This window comes from Semicossyphus pulcher, unplaced genomic scaffold, assembly GCF_022749685.1.
Source record: "Semicossyphus pulcher isolate SPU_LCO1_2020_fin unplaced genomic scaffold, fSemPul1.0.p SCAF_10, whole genome shotgun sequence".
Classification (NCBI taxonomy): domain Eukaryota; kingdom Metazoa; phylum Chordata; class Actinopteri; order Labriformes; family Labridae; genus Semicossyphus; species Semicossyphus pulcher.
Genome location: NW_027211604.1, coordinates 16,331,858 through 16,350,766, shown reverse-complemented (window position 1 = coordinate 16,350,766; position 18,909 = coordinate 16,331,858). Strand labels below are relative to the sequence as shown.

At 43.5% G+C, this 18,909-nt stretch overlaps 1 protein-coding gene across 1 annotated transcript; it reads right to left on the bottom strand.

Moving 5' to 3' along the window:
• Positions 1-141: 141 nt before the first annotated feature.
• Positions 142-18,295, bottom strand: LOC138604223 (actin filament-associated protein 1-like 1). The gene is made up of 19 exons (XM_069676103.1): positions 18,157-18,295; positions 11,725-11,853; positions 8,652-8,732; positions 8,482-8,567; positions 8,288-8,405; positions 8,094-8,183; positions 7,764-7,960; positions 6,652-6,831; positions 6,456-6,548; positions 5,540-5,642; positions 4,389-4,544; positions 3,856-4,070; positions 3,533-3,678; positions 3,342-3,423; positions 2,668-2,776; positions 2,310-2,477; positions 2,033-2,199; positions 1,098-1,223; positions 142-1,002 (listed from the first exon to the last, which is right to left on the bottom strand). Exons 1-19 carry the CDS (start codon positions 18,176-18,178, stop codon positions 976-978), a joined length of 2,295 nt encoding a protein of 764 aa, XP_069532204.1. The 5' UTR covers positions 18,179-18,295; the 3' UTR covers positions 142-975.
• Positions 18,296-18,909: the final 614 nt, after the last annotated feature.

The window sequence follows — 18,909 nt, the reverse complement described above, 5'->3', positions numbered from 1 at the left end:
CCACTAGATGGCGCTGGACGGTCAGAGTTTTGACCTTGCTGGTTTCTCACACTAAACTTACTCTGGGAGGAAGTATCAGGCTGAGTTTGTTAACATTAAAACAAACATACAAAAATGAAAAACAGCCCAGCAGACAAAGTCTCATCATAAAGCATCTTTTACTCCAACATGTGTGTTTGTTCGTCTCTCTGTGAGGAACAGGGAAAGCAGACACAGGCAGTATTCTCTCATGATCCTGATAAGTGGGGTTCTTCGGCTAATTTCCAATACATTTGTATTATTACAAAATACAACAAGTTAAAGTGCAAAAAGTCAAATATGAAAAATACACGTATAATGGTTAAAAACAGTTTCACATTGCAATAATAAACAGGAACAGTGTCATACTCAATATGTTTTCCTGCTGGTTTAAATACTCCTCACAGGACGTCTTATGTTTCTCTCTCTAATATCGATAACTTAAGTTTATAATAGTCGTTTTAGTTTTTCATTTTACACGGACAGATACTCTATAAAAGGGGAAAACATTATGTGTGCATCTGAAATTTGGCCTGTAACTCTGAGCTCACAGTACTGATGAAACACACTCTCCCTTTGCTTTACATTTCTATAATAATATCACAAAGAAAATCACATTTTCACTTCCTGCAGCCCTGTGCAAATGTAAACACACATGAAAACTCACAACAACATTGACTTCATGTTCATAGTGATCCACATTAATACTGCTAACGAGTACATCAGTCTTATTTACAGTGTTTGAGACAGCACCACGCGGCCTGCACTTGCAAATATTCCTGTTTCTTTACATGTGAGAGGAGGGAAGATCGTGTCAGTCTGTCCTCCTTCCTCTTTCCTTCTCCTTAGTGCCACCTTATCTTACTCTTCATCTTGTCTGTTCTTTTACACATCCTCCGGTCTCGGCTCAGAATTTTTCTCTCCATTAATCCATCTTTTGATCCGCTTAAGTTCAGTTTATGTCCCCTTCTTCGACTCCCACTCCTGTAAATCACAAGACAGCATAAAGTGAGGAAAATATTTTAGTCTGTCCTCATCTTACACACACGCACACACACACACACAAACACACTCTCTACCTTTGCCTTCTGCATGACGGTCCCCTTGGAGGAGGCGTAAAGTGATGGAGGACGTTTTCGCAGCTCGGATGCTGCGTTGACCGGCAGAGTCTCATTGTAAACCTTTTCAACCTTACCGCCCTGTGCCTGCAAATACACAAAACACACTCGTCAGATTTTTGCATTACAGTTATACTTTTGGGAAACATGCTTATTTGTTTTCTTGGACTATTTGTTGGACAGGATCAGAGCCCTCCTGTGGTCATCTTTGTGAGGTTTCTAGGTCACTTCCCACAGGTAGGAAACAATCTAGCACATATCTCCCTGTGAATCCACAGCTTGGTGTTTTTGGAGGCTGATTTGTTTTACCTTTGGAAACAGTCATGCTACCTGACTGCAGTCATTATGCTACGCTAATTGGCTGCTGGCTGGAGCTTCATATGGACGCTGTTGCCTCGCAGCTGGAAGGCCTTTCTGTGTGGAGTTTGCATGTTCTCCCCTTGCATGTGTGGCTTCCTCCCACAGTCCGAACACATGCTCGTTAGGTTCATTGGTGACTCTACAATGATAGTGTTGAAAGGTTGTCTGTCTCTATGCGTCAGCTCTGTGATTGACTGGCGATCAGTCCAGGGTGTAACCCCGCCTCTCGTCCAATGACAGCTGGGATAGGCTCTAGCCCGCCTGTGACCCCGAACAGGATAAGCGGTATAGATAATGGATGGATGGATGGACATGAGAGCGGTGTTGATTTTCTAATTCTCCACAAGACGGCAAATAAGCCTCCCAAAATGTCCAACATACAGCGACGGTATGTTTATTTATGTTTATTTATCATATATGTGTATTATTTGCACAATGTTTTGTTCAAATATCCGATCAATCTGTTTCCATGCTTTGGAAAAATATGTTTTTATTTTTCATGCCAATATGGCCTTCAAATAGTGAATAGTCTCCACCTTGGTGCTGATCTTGGTGTCAGTGGGCGGGCCCAGCGCTCCTCTAGCCAGCGACTTCTTCAGGTTCTCTTTGACCTCTGTCAGTCGGAGCTCCAGCTCCACCCTCTCCTCCTCTTTCTGTTTACACAGCGTCTCCAGCTTGGCTAACCGCTGTTCCACACCATGACCTGCAAACACACATACACACACAGACACATGTAGTTAGTGCTGCTAGTCAAGTCTAAACAGCCTGTGTGTGTGTGTGTGTGTGTGTGTGTGTGTGTGCTTTGTCTCTGACCTGTAACACTCTTCATCCCCTCCTTCACCTCCTTCTTCTCCCTGCGGAGGGAAATCAGTGCGTTTCTGAGCTCCTCCTTCTGCTTCTCCAGCTCCTCTTTCTGCGTCAGGTAACGCCTGGCGTCCTCCTCTGCACGCGTCTTCCCATAGCGTGCGTACTGATTTACATCTGAGAAAAACACACGGCAGAGTAAGAAGAGACGGAGAAACGCTGATGCGACTTATCAAACTTCTTCTTGTCACCACAATCATAATCAGAAGAAGCCAGAGGTAACATATCTAGCAATTTTCAGCCACATTTTCTATCATATAATTTAATGTAGCCAGGCTACTCAATTATGAAATTAAAGCAGACTCACTGGAGGCGTGCCTCTTCACAGCGGCCTGTTGTTCAGTTTTTTCAGAGTCCCTGCTGGAGAAGGAGGCATGACGTCTTATCTGTCCAGTTCTGCTCTCAACATCCCCCTCCTGCAGGAGAACAACTGTTTTAAAATGTGCAACACCAGGGTCCATTGAACTTTTATGTATTTTAAACTAGAACCGTGCAGGAAAGACCATAAAAGGAGATTTAAATGTGTAATATAATCATTTAGCAGACGTTTAATCAAAAAGTTCAAGCATGTGCAAGAGAAGTATATTAGAGGGGGCGCTGGTTTAGCTCAGTCGGTAGAGCAGGCGCCCCATATACAGAGGCTACAGTCCTCGTCGCACTGATCGACTCCCGGTCTGCCGATCATTTGTGCATGTCAGCCCCCACGCTCTACTCCCCACATTTCCTGTCTCTCTTCAGCTTTCCTATCGAATAAAGGCAAAAAAAAGCCAGAAAAATCATCTTAAAAAAAAAAAAAAAAAAGTATATTAGAGGCAAAAGTTACTAAATAATTCAAGTCATTTTAAGTCTGGTACCGAACATAAGAGGAACAAGAAAGGATCTGCAGGAAGCACAGAGAGGCAGATTAAGACTAAGAAACCTAAAGTGTTTGACAGCTCTGACTGATGCTGTACGTTATCACTTGTTCACATGTTTCCTCACCGCGACACTCTCATAGACATCATCATATGTTCTGGAGTCTGTCGAGGCACTGCTGGAGGAAGCAGCAGTGGTCGTGGCCCAACTGAGAGGAAAAAACAGAGATGTATTCAAGGATCAAACTCATAATGAGAGACAGAAAACTCCGGATAAAAACAGAAAGGCACAAACAGATACAGTAGGAAGTGACTCACAGGAAGGAGTGTCTGGCAGCGTGCCGGATGTCAGTGAGCGTGTCCACGTCGATGTAGTCGTAGTGCAGCTCTTCAGGGAGAGTGGCGCTGCCGGTCTCTGCAAACAAAACACCCAACCAGCGGCCAAGATCCTCCGAGCAGCTGGCCTGATGGACACACACCCGCACACGCACACACAAAGACACATTGTTTTCAGAAAAATGTAGGTGTGTCATCCCTGTGTTAACTTTCAGTCTCATCTGTGTTCACACTGATCCAAAAAGACACTCATTCTTTCTACATTAAATCTGCTCTGCAAGTTACAATAGTTTAAAACCTTGTACCTCCAAACATGCTAGCTCGCTGCCTCCCTGCAGGATGTAGAAGGAGAAGGGATGTTTGGGTCCGAGGCCGCCCGTCACCACCTCTGCTCCTTTGAGCGGCACCACAACGACCGGTGGCCGCTGATCTCCAGGTTCCTTCTGCAGGTACAGGCTCTCACCTCGCACCACGCACCAACGCTCCTTCCAGGAGCCGCTCAGACACACGCTGAGGTAGCCTGAAGAGAGAGAAGGAGAGTGTCAAAACGATAAAGAGGTGGCAGACATGTTTAGTGTGTTATCGCAGCTGGAGTCAGATAATCTTTAAGTCCCTCTGTCAAATGCTGGCTTAGTTTTAGACGATGTTTTCACTTACAATTTAATCACGACAGAGGAACAATATTTCTGCAGTCCTAAAGCGGTCATAGAGTTTGCCTACAAAGGTTTTTCACACTGTTTCCAATCGTATATCAACTTATTCCAAACCTTCTCTTTAGTTTTTAATATTAATGTGAATCAAATACACGATTTTCCTCCTGATTCGTTCACGTCCTCACCACAGCGTGGGTTGTCTTGCTGATTGGAAGACGATGGAGGCTCTCCCGGTAAAGGAGGTTTCTTTTTGGAGAAAGTGATGATCCGATTGATTTTCTTCCCGGCTGCTCGGCTCATCGATCCCGTCAGCTCTGAGAACGCTCCTCGCTTCGCCCTGTCTGAAATCAAACACATCCCGATCAGACGGTGCTGGGGTTGAAAATGGGGTCACAGAACCGAGAAACTTTTATTCACATAATGGTTGCTGCAACACTGAACGCAACCTTATCCTATTCAGTCCTGTATGATACAGGACACAGGACACCAGTGCATTGGTATATACAGTATCGGGGAGGGCAACCTTACATTAAGTAAAGTAAAAAAAGTCTTTTATTTTTATTCAAACTTTCCGCGGAGCGTTCACACTGCATGTGCCAGGTGCTGCAGCACTCAGCCCAGCCTACTTCCTATGATGTCAGTGGGAGACAATGGCAGGAAGAGGACAGGAAGGATGTCGTATCTGTTCGGGCCTCACTTCCTGTCTCTCCCTCTCTCTCATGTCTCTTTAGGTTCAGAATCGCTCCGTCTGTAAACAGGCTGCAATAACACTGAAACAACACGACTGTGTTTGGCTATTATTGTAACACAACATCATAGATCCGCGGGGTTTCACCTTCCTGATTTTGTGGATGGACAAACAACTGGTGTGTATGTGTGTGTGTTTGTTCAAGTGTCCTAGAGGGGACTTGGGTTCAAGAATGGAGATCGAGGATGTTTTTGGAAAGTGAGGACTTTAAGCTAGATAGCAAGAACTTCTACTTTGTACTTTTACAAAGACTGTGGTGGAGGCCTCATTTATTTATATCACAATTTTCCTCCTCCTGCTCTGTAGGGGACGGGAGTGTATGTGGACAAAGCTGCATGTCTCTGTGCAAACTCTAAGACATCATGGATCAGTCTTAAGTGTAAAATACACTTTACATAAAGTTTCAATTGCAAACAATCGCACACATTCGATGTTAAATATCACTTTGCAAGTTAATATGCAAAACAATATTATCTGCTACAACTGCTATAAATACAGTAGTATAATCTACAGGAGACCTCTGGAAAAAATAATTGAAATATAATCAATAATTTAAATCAATAAAGCTTCATTATGAAGGTAACATACTCAGTGAGTCAGTGGAGTCCCGCCCTGGTCCCTGTGCAGCTGACTGGCTGTCTGCTGTTGGCCCGCTGTCTGAGTCTGACGCCTGCCTGTCACACTGCAGAACCTGGCAAAGAAAAGGAGAAACTTTTATACTTCCTCTTCATTTGTTTAAGAGGACGGGACGTATGTTACATAAAAGAACGTGCAGCTCCGGAAAAGAATAAGAGAGCACTCCAAATGTTCCTTAAATCTCTGACAGGGACATGTCATGATCAGCCCAATCCAGATCTGAACCCAGTGAAGACCTCCTGGATGTGATCAAGAGGAAGATGTAGGGTCACAAGACATCGAACAAAGAGTGGCCTAACGTCACCCAACAAACACAAACCTATAAATAGAAGAACCAACTTTGCCGTGGTCTCTTAATTCTTTCCGGAGCTTTGTTATTTATCCCACAAAAATACAAAGACGTTTCTTTTAATGAATGTGTTTGTGTTTCTAAAACTGTTCTTCCAACATGGGCTGAAGCTGCCATGTCACCATTCATTCAACTTGTTGGTTTGTTGAAGCCGTTTGCCAAAACTCTGATGAGGGTACGAAGCTCTTTGAAAACCAGCCAGCTCAGCGACTGCAGTAATGTCCCCACATTTACTGCTTGTTAGGAGAAGCCAAAGGAACAGTTGTGTCATGCGTGGGCTGAACGTGGTGATGTCAGCGACACACATTGCTATATACAAACTAGATTCAGACTGAAATACATCTACACGAATGCAAAGTAGATAAAACTGCCTGTCTCAGACATGGTGTGTATGTTACTCTGACACAAGGAAACCTTTTATGACAAATGTTTCAGAAGTTTGTGACGTGTTTGTGGGTCAATCTTAAGACATTCACATGCAAACACACAAAGACAACACTGTAGACAAAGCACACACACCTTGTCAAGCTCCAACTTCCTCTGTATAATGGGAGAAGTGGACCCGTCCACTCCTTCAGTGTTGCTACTTTGGCTGCTAACATCTTGCACCACCTGGTTCCAGAAAAAGAAGAATCTTATAATTTCCCCCTCATCCATTTCCCCCGCGTGTTCCCCCCCACTCCTGCCTGCTCTCTGATATACTGAGTAAAGGTACCTTGAGCCATCGCTGGGCCTGCTCTTTACTCTGAACTGCCAGGACGAGAGCTTCACCTCCAGGCAACGAGAAGCGTAGCTCGTGTCTCTTCTTCCGGCCTTCCTTCGGGACGTAGATGACGTTGCACAGATTCAGGGGGAGCTCTGTGTGAGGAGTGCTCTCTTTGATGCTCTTAAAGCACTGTGAGGGAGAGACACAGACAGACACACTTTGATGTTTTATTTGATGATGTTTCCTTTGGTAAAGTATCCATCCCAGCAGATAACCTTTTTTTTTTACCTGATACTAACTTAAAAAGGTGCATCACTCTGTCTTTTACCTTTGTTGTGAACCTTTGATGGGGCATTTGTAACAGATGTAGACTTAATGTTAACAGAGGAATCCAGCTGTGCTGGCCTCCTGCGTCCTGACTGTGTAGTTGTTTTTTTTGTTGCCTTTATATTTATTTTTCTTCCCTTTATTTATTTATCCATCCATCCTGTTCGGGGTCACAGGGGGGCTGGAGCCTATCCCAGCTGTCATTGGGCGAGAGGCGGGGTTCACCCTGGATTGATTGGCTGTCAATCACAGAGCTGACACATAGAGACAGACAACCTTTCAACGCTCACATTTTAGAGTCACCAATGAACCTAACGAGCATGTCTTTGGACTGTGGGAAGTACAGAGTGAACATGCAAACTCCACACAGAAAGGCCCCTCACGTCTGAACTGGGATTCGAACCAGGAACCTTCTAGCTGTGAGGCAACAGCACTAACTACTTTATTAATTTATTGTTTAAATATTTTCCCTCTTTTTCATTTTGGAGTTTGTGTATCATGTTCAATTTACATTTTTTTGAATTCCAAAAACTACATTAACAGTGATTTAAAAAAAAAGTGCAATCACAGATCAATATGCAGTTTATTTGCCTTGATGCACCTGCTAAAGAATTTTCTGGTAGCGCATACGTTGCAGACATTATACCTAAATAATGCCAGCTATACATCTGTGAATAGTGTGGAGATGTCATGCGACAAAGGGCTGAGGGTGGGAGTCGAAGGGAGGACTGTAGCCTCACATCTGATCCTGTGAATGAAAGTTTAAATAATTACGGATAAACATCTTTATTTACCTGCAGTTTATTGTCTCTGACAACGACCAGCTGTTTAGCCCACTGGCCAAAGCGTTTCTTTCTCAGCAGGAAGGCGCAGATGCGGCAGTCTCTAACAGGCACATCTGCGCTCTCCTCCCTCTGGTCCCGCCCCTTGGCTTCTTCTTCCTCCTCTTCGTACGACTCGTACGAGCTGCTCAGAGCGTCCGAGTCGTTGTCTGAGCATCAAACACATTATCAACAAACACTTTATAGTTCTGCTCGTGCATGTATCCACCTACTACAACTTCAGAACATGTGTTTATATTCGTATAACTGCATGAATGAGTGCAAGAGAGGGTTCTGACTCACAGGAGTTTTTCGGAGGTCCATTTATCTGGGTTGTGGGGTAGTTGTTGTCTGCATCTTCGTAGTAGGCATCCTCCACAGAGTTCCTGGATGCTGCAGGAGCAGAAGAGTCAGGATGAGATAAAGTTGTAAGAGAAAGAGACACTTCTTATAATTAAGATGGTGTGTTTTTGAGTTTGTGTGTGTGTGTACTGAACTGTTCATATTGGTGGTGAAGTACTGAGGCGTGGATCCAGGGTCGAGAGGGACGGCCTCTTCATAGTAGTCATCAGGAAGGGGGGTGGTTGGCAGAGGAGGGGGCGTGTCGGTTGGCGTCTGAGGTGGACAAAGTTTTAGTTACGAGGAGCAGATAGGGAGATGGACTGACAGGTAGATCCTTTAAACAACTTACAGATTTATTCACATGAGTCTTCTCCTCTTCCTCTTTGTGCTCTTTCTGCTCCACTGGGGATGCACTGAGCATGTGCAGGTCACAGTCTGGAGGGAGGTTATTGTATACGTCTTAAATTTAGCAGTGGAAATATTGAAGGTGACATGAAGGTGCTTTAAAGGTCGACTCACCAAAATCCTCAAACAGAGACTCAACAAAACTGGTGCCGTTGCCATAGAGACAGCTGTTCATGTAGACGTCTGATCCATTGACTGTGGAAAGGATAAATTAGGGGTTAGGAATAGGATCAAAGTAAGGGTTAGGATTGTGGTCTATACTAAGACCAGGAGAGTAAGGATTAGCAGAGACGCAGCAAACAGCCGAGTGAGAGCTCAGTGAGTACGAGCAGCGGACAATCTGAGTTTTTAAGACACATAAATCTCTTGGAGACCAAAGTCAGACAGAGAGGGAGTCCAGACGGCAGCTTGTAAATCTTTGTACCAGAAGAACAAAGATAACTGAAGTCACAAAGTGCGTGCGAAAGTTTTCCAAAGCTTTCTGGATTCAGTGTAGGAAAACTGTGTGAAGTTTCTTGGCTGTGAAAGCTGAATGAATGTGGAATATGTTAATGTGCTGGGTAAAGGGCAGCCTGGGTCCGCTCAAACAACTGAGAGGACGTGTTTACCTCCTTTCTTTGACCTCCGCTCATCGTCCTCCTCCCAACTCCACATTTCATTATCCTCTTACCTCAATCCTTTTAGCCTCCCGACATCCTAAATGCACCCTGATAAACAAGCAGCCACTACAAAGTACTTAGGCCGTGTTGTGCAGTTGTAGTACAGTTGGCCCCTGACAGGAAGATTCCCTCGTTGCATAAAGATGAGTAAGAAAGACAGGCTCTGTCCTTGTTTATATAAACACTGTCGTAGTAACCTCCAACAAATCGCTTTGGCTGAACTGCTGCGAGTGTCATATTATATTAATGTGCAGCAGGATGCAGCTGAAAACCATCAAATTCCATTAACCAAATAAAAGTCACCAATCTCTAGACTTTGAACATTTACTGTGTTTTGTTATTCTTTGAGGACACAGTGAACTCTCAAACCGGCAGCGGCTTGAAATAAAATGCTGCTCGTAACTTAATAATAGAAAAAGACAAAGTTCAGGCTCAGTGGGATAAAAACAATAAAAAGTAGAGATATGGAAAGAAAAGATACGGTCCCTTTCACAGGTAGGTAAGTAAGTTAAATGTATTCATATAGCTTTTCACAGACATCGGTCACAAAGTGACGTTTGAAGACAGCAACAGATTCAGCAAACCGCGAGCATGTGGGCAGAGCAAGTTTGGGTGCTATGGCCTGAAAAGCTCTGCCACCACAGGTCTTAAGGTTGTCGCGTGGAACACAAAGCAACTGTAGCATGTTTGACCTGAGGGAGCGGGTTGACAGGTAGGGGTGAAGAAGTGCAGCCACATATTCTGGGGCCTGACCTTGAAGGGATCTGTGAGTGAGTGTGATGATGATCTAAGTGCAACAGGTAGTATGGCAGTGATGCGAGACCGTTTATGTGACCTTGTTAGCACGCTTGCAGCAGCATTCTGTGTAGACTGCAGGCGATTTGAAGCAGACATGCTGAGTGAGGAGAAAAGAACAATAATCAATGCGAGATGAGATAAAGGCTGGTCCACTAAAGCGTGAGCATCTCTCCCCGTACTCGTCTCCGTCCTCTGGCTCCCTGCAGGTTTAGAATTCATTTTAAATGTCATTATTTGTCACTTCATGGATCGGCATCCTCATATTCATCAGGCCTCTTAATCCCCTACACCCCAGCACGATGTTGTGTTATTTTAGATTGATAATCATGTTATTTTAGATTGATAATCATGTTATTTTAGATTGATAAAAGTTTTTTTATGAATGATATTGTGAGGAAGGGGCAGGATTAAATAAGCATCTGCTTCTTTCTGCTCCTTCTCGAACCCTTTCGTTGTGTTTTCTTTTGTTTATATTGACTGTAAGATTTAACAGTTTATGTTTGTGTTTTCTTTTTTATTATGTAATTTCATGTGGTTGATTGTTCGAGATAAATAAACTCAACACAACACAACACAACACGAGCACTGTGAGCAGTCCCTGCTGGTCGTCCCTCAGGCTCAGTGGAAACTCAGGGGGGGCCGCGCCTTTTCAGTTGTGGGCCCCGTTTGTGGAACAAACTGCCAACTCACTTAATTCCTTCAAGGCTCAGCTCGAAGCCGACCTCTTTTATTTGGCCCTTTAGTTAAAGCGCCTTTGAATCTGTTTCTTTACATCATTGTTGTTATACCTGTCGTTGATCAACATCATTTGTTTTTGTCTTTTTACAGGGTTTTTTTTGACACTGTCTGTGAAGCATGTTGGTCAGCTCACGTTGTTTTAAACGTGAACAACTTTTTGCATCGTAACTCTGATTTTGTATTTGACTTTATTTTTGCATTTAACTCTCTCTGCTTTCTCTGTCAGAGCAACCGTAACGCCCCCGGGGATTAATAAAGTATTTCAGATTCTGATTCTCAAATGTGCTATACCAATAAATTTGACTTGACCTGAACTTGTCTCAACTTGCCAATACCAAGTACCAATCCAATTCTAGTACAACAAAATAAATGACATTTTGGAACAACTGCAGGCCTATATTACTAAACCTGAATTGCAACACACCTCAAAGCTTTGCTAAGTGTACAAATCATTGTTTCACAGGGGAAAATTTCCAGTGTAAAATAAAGCCAAATTGCTGGTATGTTGCGCACTAAGACTAACATTACGATGTCTGCTTGCACCACACTGATGTGGTTTGCTGTCACATATTTTTAATTTTGAAATGTTTTCTTCACCGCTCTAAAACAGTAGCAGCAGCACAGAGCAGCTCTCTGTGTCAGCTCCGGTTTTGAAGAAGTGGGAATAATTGATTTCTGGTGAAACAGGTTGATTTTTTGTAATTGTAATAAATAATGGTATTGAATTGGCACTTTAATTTCAGCTCTAATAAAAGCAGCTAAATGCTTTGGATTCAAAGCAGCTGACTATTTAAACGAATCTGTGATGTTGTTGTTTGTGCTGTAGAAGAATGAATGAAAGCAGCAGGAGCACTATCAATGTCATGCACCATATATGAATATAACTCTTGTGGCTGCAGTCAGTTATGTATTTTAGGTGTTTAGGCACATCACTATATGGACCCCATGTGGTTATATACCCTCCCTGCTCCATCTGAGACTTCATTCTGTACCTGACAGCTGCAGCGAGTCCAGGATGTTCCGTACGGAGGCCATCTTGTCAGACGTGGCGGGACTGACCGTCTCGTGGTCCAGCATCTTCAGCAGAGACCCGAGCTCGTTCACAAGCCGCTCCATCACCACTGAAAACAACAATAAACGCACAAACACACGTTAGTTTGGGTTTGCAGAATGATACATTACTCTTTGAGCGCCGTCATGTCATGGAAAGGCCCACGCTGCAGAGTCTTTACATGGCTAAAATGCTTATGCGATTACACCAAGTGCATCAAATATCAATTTAACACACACATGCAAGGCCAGACAGGCATGTGCCAGCAAAACTCAGCGCACCGCCTGTTGCAACAGCTGACAGGGAGGAGAGTTTCTACACCCTGACGTATCACCCACATCATTCTGTCCGGCTCAGGGTCATTGTGAGTTTCAGATCAAATCCTTCCACATTTAAAGCTCTCTTTTGAAAAATGTTCATGTTAAACACTCACATCCTGTGTGCTGATGTATGTGTGCGTTTTGTTGACCTTGACATTGTTCCAAAAGGCCTGCCACGCTCTCACACATCCTGCCTGCTCAGAAATGACAAAGAGAGCAAGGAGGGGAGAGAGAGTCAGAGAGAAAAGGAGGTGAGGAGGAGGAGGGGGCAGGAAGTTTCCTATCCTGAAGGAAATGGAGCCAAAGTGAAGAGGAAAATGGGAAGTTCCACCAGAGATAGGAGAGGATATGGTTACAGAGCAGCTCATTCATTCATAAGAGATATCTCACAGACGGAGTTTAAAATGAAGGACATTACTGGAGTCTTAAGCTTAGTCGACCTTTAATTAGACACACAGTTTAAGCGTCTACAATCATTCATTCAGCTTGGCTTTCACCGGACGGCTTTATAGTCCAACTACAGCCCCAAAGACTTCTTTTTCCTTGCTGCCAAGAGAAGTTATTTTGGGAAACATTTAACCTTTATCCTTCTCAGAAATAAAATTGTGAAATCAATAATGTAACTTCAGCCAAAGTACAAGAAATGCTGACAGGAAGTTCAAGGAAACCTAAGTGAGGATGCTTGAGCCCCAACATGGGCCACTGAGAGCATAATCAACCCGTACGTTAAATTTACTGTAAGAATAATGACTTTAAAAAGCTCCTTTTGACACCCTGACCTTCCTACAGTCTGAATAAAGCCAACATCACTTAATAAGGTCTCTTGTTTTATTTACTACTATTTACTACAGTCGTTAGTCCATCTGATACAACAGTTAGTCACGACTGAGTAATCTGATTAGACAAGAGGCTTTCCATGAGTGCTGACAACATCACTGGGACTTCTCACTCTGTGTATCACTCCGCCTCAGCCAGGTGTTCTGAATACTGTTAATAAACATCACAGCAGACTGTTTATGTCTACATGATAAATGAAAACATACAGATGATAAAAACAGCTGATCTGTGGTAACATGTTCACACAGAGTGCAGGAGGTTGTTTGGGTTGCTTGGCAACAACAGTCCAGTTTCAGTTAATTTGTGAAACTAGCTGAGTTGGTGGAGCAAAAAATGTAACTGTTGTGTAAAAGCAATATCACACTCGAGGTCGTGATGTTATACTGAATGTCAGCACGGCTGTGATTACCTGTAGCCGTGATGCTATTCAGTACATCCCTCCCTCTCATGTGACATTGCTTAAATGTGCCACAGAGCTGTAACGGTCAGACAAAAATCCAGCAGTTGTCACAATCTAGGCTTTGATAACCGACTGTTGATAAGCGCTTCATTATTTTGAGTAAGTTTTTAAGGAAAAAGTATCAAACTTCTCTGTTTTAAGCCTCTAAAATGTCAATATTGTCTGGTTTCTTTCCCTTCGTCATGACAGTAAACTGAATATCTTTTGATTGTTAATCAAACAAGACATTTCTTGGAAAACACTGATGAACATTTTTTAGTTTTTCTATAATTGTTTAAACCAAACAATTTATAAATTAAACGAGAAATTGATTGACAGTTAGTTAGCGACAGTCAGGTGTTAAATGGATCGATAAAACTACAAAACTTAAAGTGTCTAGTTTGCTGTAGTCGTAGACGCTTGTGGATAAAGTACGCTGAAATGCTGGCACAAGGGTGAAGTTAAAATAAGATCAAAACAGCCTCTGTTCCTCTCACATAGAGACCACAGAGAGCGAGAAAAAAGCCCTCAGTCTCCCAAAGCCCCCCCCACGTCTCCCCCTCAGTCTGACAATACTCTATTGTCTCTACAAGAGCCAAATTTAGATGATCACAATGGTCTGCAAGACCAGAGAAACAATACAATGTCAGAAAGTCCAACGCAAACAAAACAGGAACCAACACACACACACACACACAATCCAAGAGGGGCGTGGTGCATCACAGCTGCATCGCCTCGATCTGCGGGCATTCTGGGTTAAAGGATATATCTCCAGCAGCTGTGTGTGTGTGTGAGTGTGTGTGTGTGTGTTGTATTTCTCGGCCAGCAGCTGTGATTTCCCGTCTTAGCTGTTGACAGAAGCTTTTCTCCACTCCTTCCTGATCTGGACTCTCTCCTCCATCCTACTGCGAGTCTCACCTCCTCTCGCTCTCGCTCTTCCTCCCACTTTCCCCCCTCCCCATTTCTCTCCATCCTGCTGTTTCTCTTTCCGTCCCAGCATCCCTCTCTTTGTCATCCTACATCTCCTTCCATCTCTTTTCCACTCACCACCTTTTGAGGAAGTTTCTCAGCTGATCTTACGTGCTTCACTTTTCTATACAATAAAATGAGTGTCAGTGTAAACAAAGCTTAAAGAAGGCTTATGGGAGCTTCAGACTGGGCCTTTAGTCTATTTTCTGTTCTTCAAGTCTAACTTTACACAGACAGTCAAGGCCTTCCATTAATTAACTCTCTCTCTCTCTCCTTTATGTCTGTGTGCATCTCACTCTATCACTTTCTCTCTCCCTCATTCCCTCAGGGGGCACTCGAGGGTTCAGAGGCTGAGAATCAGCTGTTCTGCAGGCTTGTGGTCGGTCTCACCACAGAGGGATCTTTGTAAACCAGCCATTCCACACACACACACACTCGCGCGCACACACACACGACACAGATCTCCTCTTCCAGTCCTCTCCTCCCTAATAGACACATTATGTATTTGTCTCTTACACACGGACATCATCCTATAAGAGCAAAAATAGAGTCACAGGAACACTCTGGAAAATGTGTGTGTGCGCTTTTACATACATTTGTGTGTGTTTCCGCAGACAGGCTTCCTGCACGAAGGAGGGCGGTCATGGGACCTTGAAGCATGCGACTCTGATTTAACGTGTTTGGTTGCAGCTCAGAACAAAACTGCTCACTGCTGCTGCTGTTTATCTCACCACCACGTTATGTTTATGGGCGGCAGGGTGACAGAGAAATCATACTTTTCTCCTCCTAACCTGAGGCTTTCGCTCCCATCCATTACTCGTCCAAACCATCAATCACACCAATCCAAGGCTAACCTCCTCCCTGACTCGCCTCTCCCTTCTTAACTATCATCTTTTTTATTTTCTGTGTAAACACTTCGGAAATATGCGACAGCTCTGAATTTACTCGCTTGTTGTTTGCACGTTTCCTGAGGCACAGAATTATCCGTAACAGGAACATTTAAATTGAGAATTTCAAGCCTCCAAAGCGTCTGAAGCTGCTCTTTTAGCGTCCTGCCTCCCCCACACTCCCCGAGGTTGATGTCCCTCCAGATCCCACATTCTCCCGTCCACTCCTTTCTTCTCTTCTCTCCCTCGTCTGCCTCCCTCCGTTCCTTCTCCAGACACCCGTCCTCTTCAGACCGAGGTCAGGGGTCAAGTCTTGGCGGCCCCAGCAGCTCCCTCCAAAACAAAAGTCTGCTTCAGAGATCCAGCATCGTGTAATTCATATTTTCGTGACAACAGTGGATGGTGTCACTGCTAAAAAGTCCCCTCCAGAACCAAAGTGATCTTTAAAAAGAAACAGCTGGGGGAGAAGAGTGGTGAATGCTCTCTTTTTCACATTCTTTCTGTATCTTATCACTTTCCTCAGATAGCACATGGAGAGGAGACACGGGGAGCAGAGGAGCAGACACTGAGGCACAGCAGGAGTTTAATGTAACATCCAGACTGTTGTGCTGATGTTTCACCAGGTATGGAGCCATTCGGGCTCCACTGTGACTGTGGGAAAGACACGTGCCTCGGCTAAACGTATGCTGGTGTGAGGAGAGTCAAGTTTCTTCCAGTTGAAAGAAGTATTTAAACAACATGAGAAATACACTGTCTTGATAACAGTTCGATGAGGAGATTGATACTGTCGTGTCTAAATCAGAAGCTACAGTCTGCAGCCGGTTAGCTTATTTTAGCATTAAAAACTGTGGGGAAAAGCTAGCCTGGCTCCGTCCAAAAGTAAACCAAATCCTGAAAGCTTTCTCAATAATACACTTAGCTGTGTCTGAATTCAGGGTCTGCATCCTTTGAAGGAGGCAGTCTACAGTTTGTAGCATGTGTAGACGAACTTAAATGAGACGGAATGAGACCAAACACGGCTCCTAGCAACAGGTAGCTAGCTGGCTAACTAGCTATCCTAAGTAACGTCTTTGTAATTTGTTTCAAAGCCCCTTTGTTTTTTTATATTTGTATCGCGAGCTGTTCTATTAAGTTGAAGCCAAAAACCTTTACAACTAAAAGTGTACTCCTCGGCTGTTTAAGAGTCCACCATCTTGTTTGAATTGGCACGCAATGAATCTCAGGATATGTTGGGCTGCAAAGGATGCGCCCGATGGATCCTTCATGGCCCGGGAAAAAGAGGACGCATTTGTCAACCGCATCTGAAGAAGCCTTCGAAATGGGACAGCCTTCGACTCGCCGCTTGATAGCCTCGTACAGCCTTCAAATACTTCCTTCGAAGGCAGCAGCCCCTGATTTGGTACAGCTTTTATTGTTTGTTTTGTGTGTACAAAAACCAAAGTGTAAAACCACAACAGTCTTTATGCTAAGCTAAGCTAAACTCATACTTATTATTTTTTTGCAAAGATTAAGAAGAAAAGATTGTTGCCGATAGTTGATGATAGTTTGACAGGCTTACAGGCCTGCGACAGCCATATACACTGAATCATTTTATTTGCTTGTGATGGTGTAAATGTAATCTCCTGCTAGACGAGACATGACCCAGTGTTTTTCCTGTTTAGCAGAAGATTACTATCACTACATCAGCTTAGCTTCCCACCTACACCAGACTAAAACTACTGCATGCTCAGACCTGCTGCTTTTGATATCTCGAGCAGAAAGTTTAACTGCAGTAGGTTTGCACTCTTTTTGCTCACAGTTTATAATAGTGAAAAGGGGTTCACAGAGGCAAAGCTGTTTCCCTGCTCTCTGAAATATGTCTTAAAATGAGGATAGAAAGAGGGGGGTTGGGAGGGAGGATCACCGGGTCAGGAGGGAAACAGGGAAGGCAAAAGGAAGTGTGAGAGAGCCATGGTCGAGGTCAAGGCTTGTGGATGTTGTTAAGCAGCTTGTGAATGTTGCTTTTGACAACTTTATGTCTACATGTTTATCCTTCTTGTTGCAGCAGTTGGGATATTGGCCCCGAACACTATTATTCCTGCTTTCCCTCTGAATATTTTCCTCTCAAGTGCACAGCTGCACAAGTGTTTAGCACCAAGACCCTTTTTGTATATGCTGACAAACATTGTGTGGTCTAATGTTTCTAATCTCATTTTGTTAATGAGTAATGAAACAATATAGAACTCAAATTGTAGCAAATTCATATTTACATTATCTTCCTTAATAACCACCACGGATGGTTAAAGGAGCATGAATGAATGCGTTTCCTCTGACTAATTGTTTCCCCAATGATAGTCATCCTTGTTTGCCAGATTTTCGAGCGCTTCATCACCTGGTGTCACATAATGCAGCTTCCTGTTTGCAGCTCTGTTAGCCTGAAGGCTCGGGAACAGAGCAGCCATTGAGCTGCTGCAGCTTCACTTCCAGCAGCGCTGCTTCCAACAGGGCACTTCTCTGTTGGTATCAGATTGCATCACTCTACCTGAGTGAGGACACCTCCTCCATCCACACACAGCGCACCACCCGGCGTGTAGGTGTATGACATCACTCTCCCGTTAACCGGGAGCAGGGCGCGAGGAGTACTCACAGACTCAGTTACACAGACTAATAGTCCTTCTTTTTAAATTTGTTTAATGAAAACTAAATAAAGAAGTGTGTCTGATTGAAAAAACTGTTTCTCATTTTTAGGACGAGTTTTAAGTGATGATATTTTTTGTGTATTATCCTAGTTTGAAATAGTTGTAACGCGTGTCTGAACATACATTTATGAACTCTGTGTCATAGTATGACTTGTTCTCGCAGTCATTACTGTAAATTTACTGAAGTTCTTTGTAGCGAATAAATACCAACATGATATTGGAAAAAGAGTGACTGTTACTCACCACTTTGGCGTTTGGAGTCCATGTCGTTTGAGTTTTAAACTCGCTGGTTATTTCCGGTAATAATCCCTTAGTTGTTTCATTCAAAAGCGACGGTTACTAAAGGCGTGTTCGCTACGGACACAGCGGAGCTCTGTCAGCCTCCGTGCGGCCAAGTGAGTCAGAGTGGCCGCTACAGTTTGTAGTTTGACTCGGCAACCGCTGGTTCATCATCCAGGGCTCCACTGGGTCCTAGTGCTAGTCAAATGCAACTCTTCAGATAATATACAGTAAGTCTATCAGTCTGTCGTTTTCAACATTTATGACCTGAGGTACCCCCCACATTCTTGTCAGATACTTTTATGTACCCTTTAGGCCTATACCCATTTATTATGTTGAAAATGTAAAACACTCGGCCATCTGAATTTATAAATGTTTGTTCACCAAAGCTTAATGTTTCAACCATTTATCAATTAGGCTACTCTTGCTAACTAATTAAACCATGGATTTATCTAACTATTTCAACCCCCATAGTTTAGCTAACTATTTCAACCACTATGGGTTTAACTAACTTTAAGTAACGAACACCATAAGCTAACTATTTCAACCCCTTATCCATTACTTTTAGCTAACTATTTCAACCCCTTATCCATTAGGCTACTTCATGCCAACTATTTCTACCACTTATCCATTAGGCTACTTCATGCTAACTATTTCAACCCCTTATCCTTTACTTTTGGTTAACTATTTCAATCCCATATCCTTCACTTTTAGCTA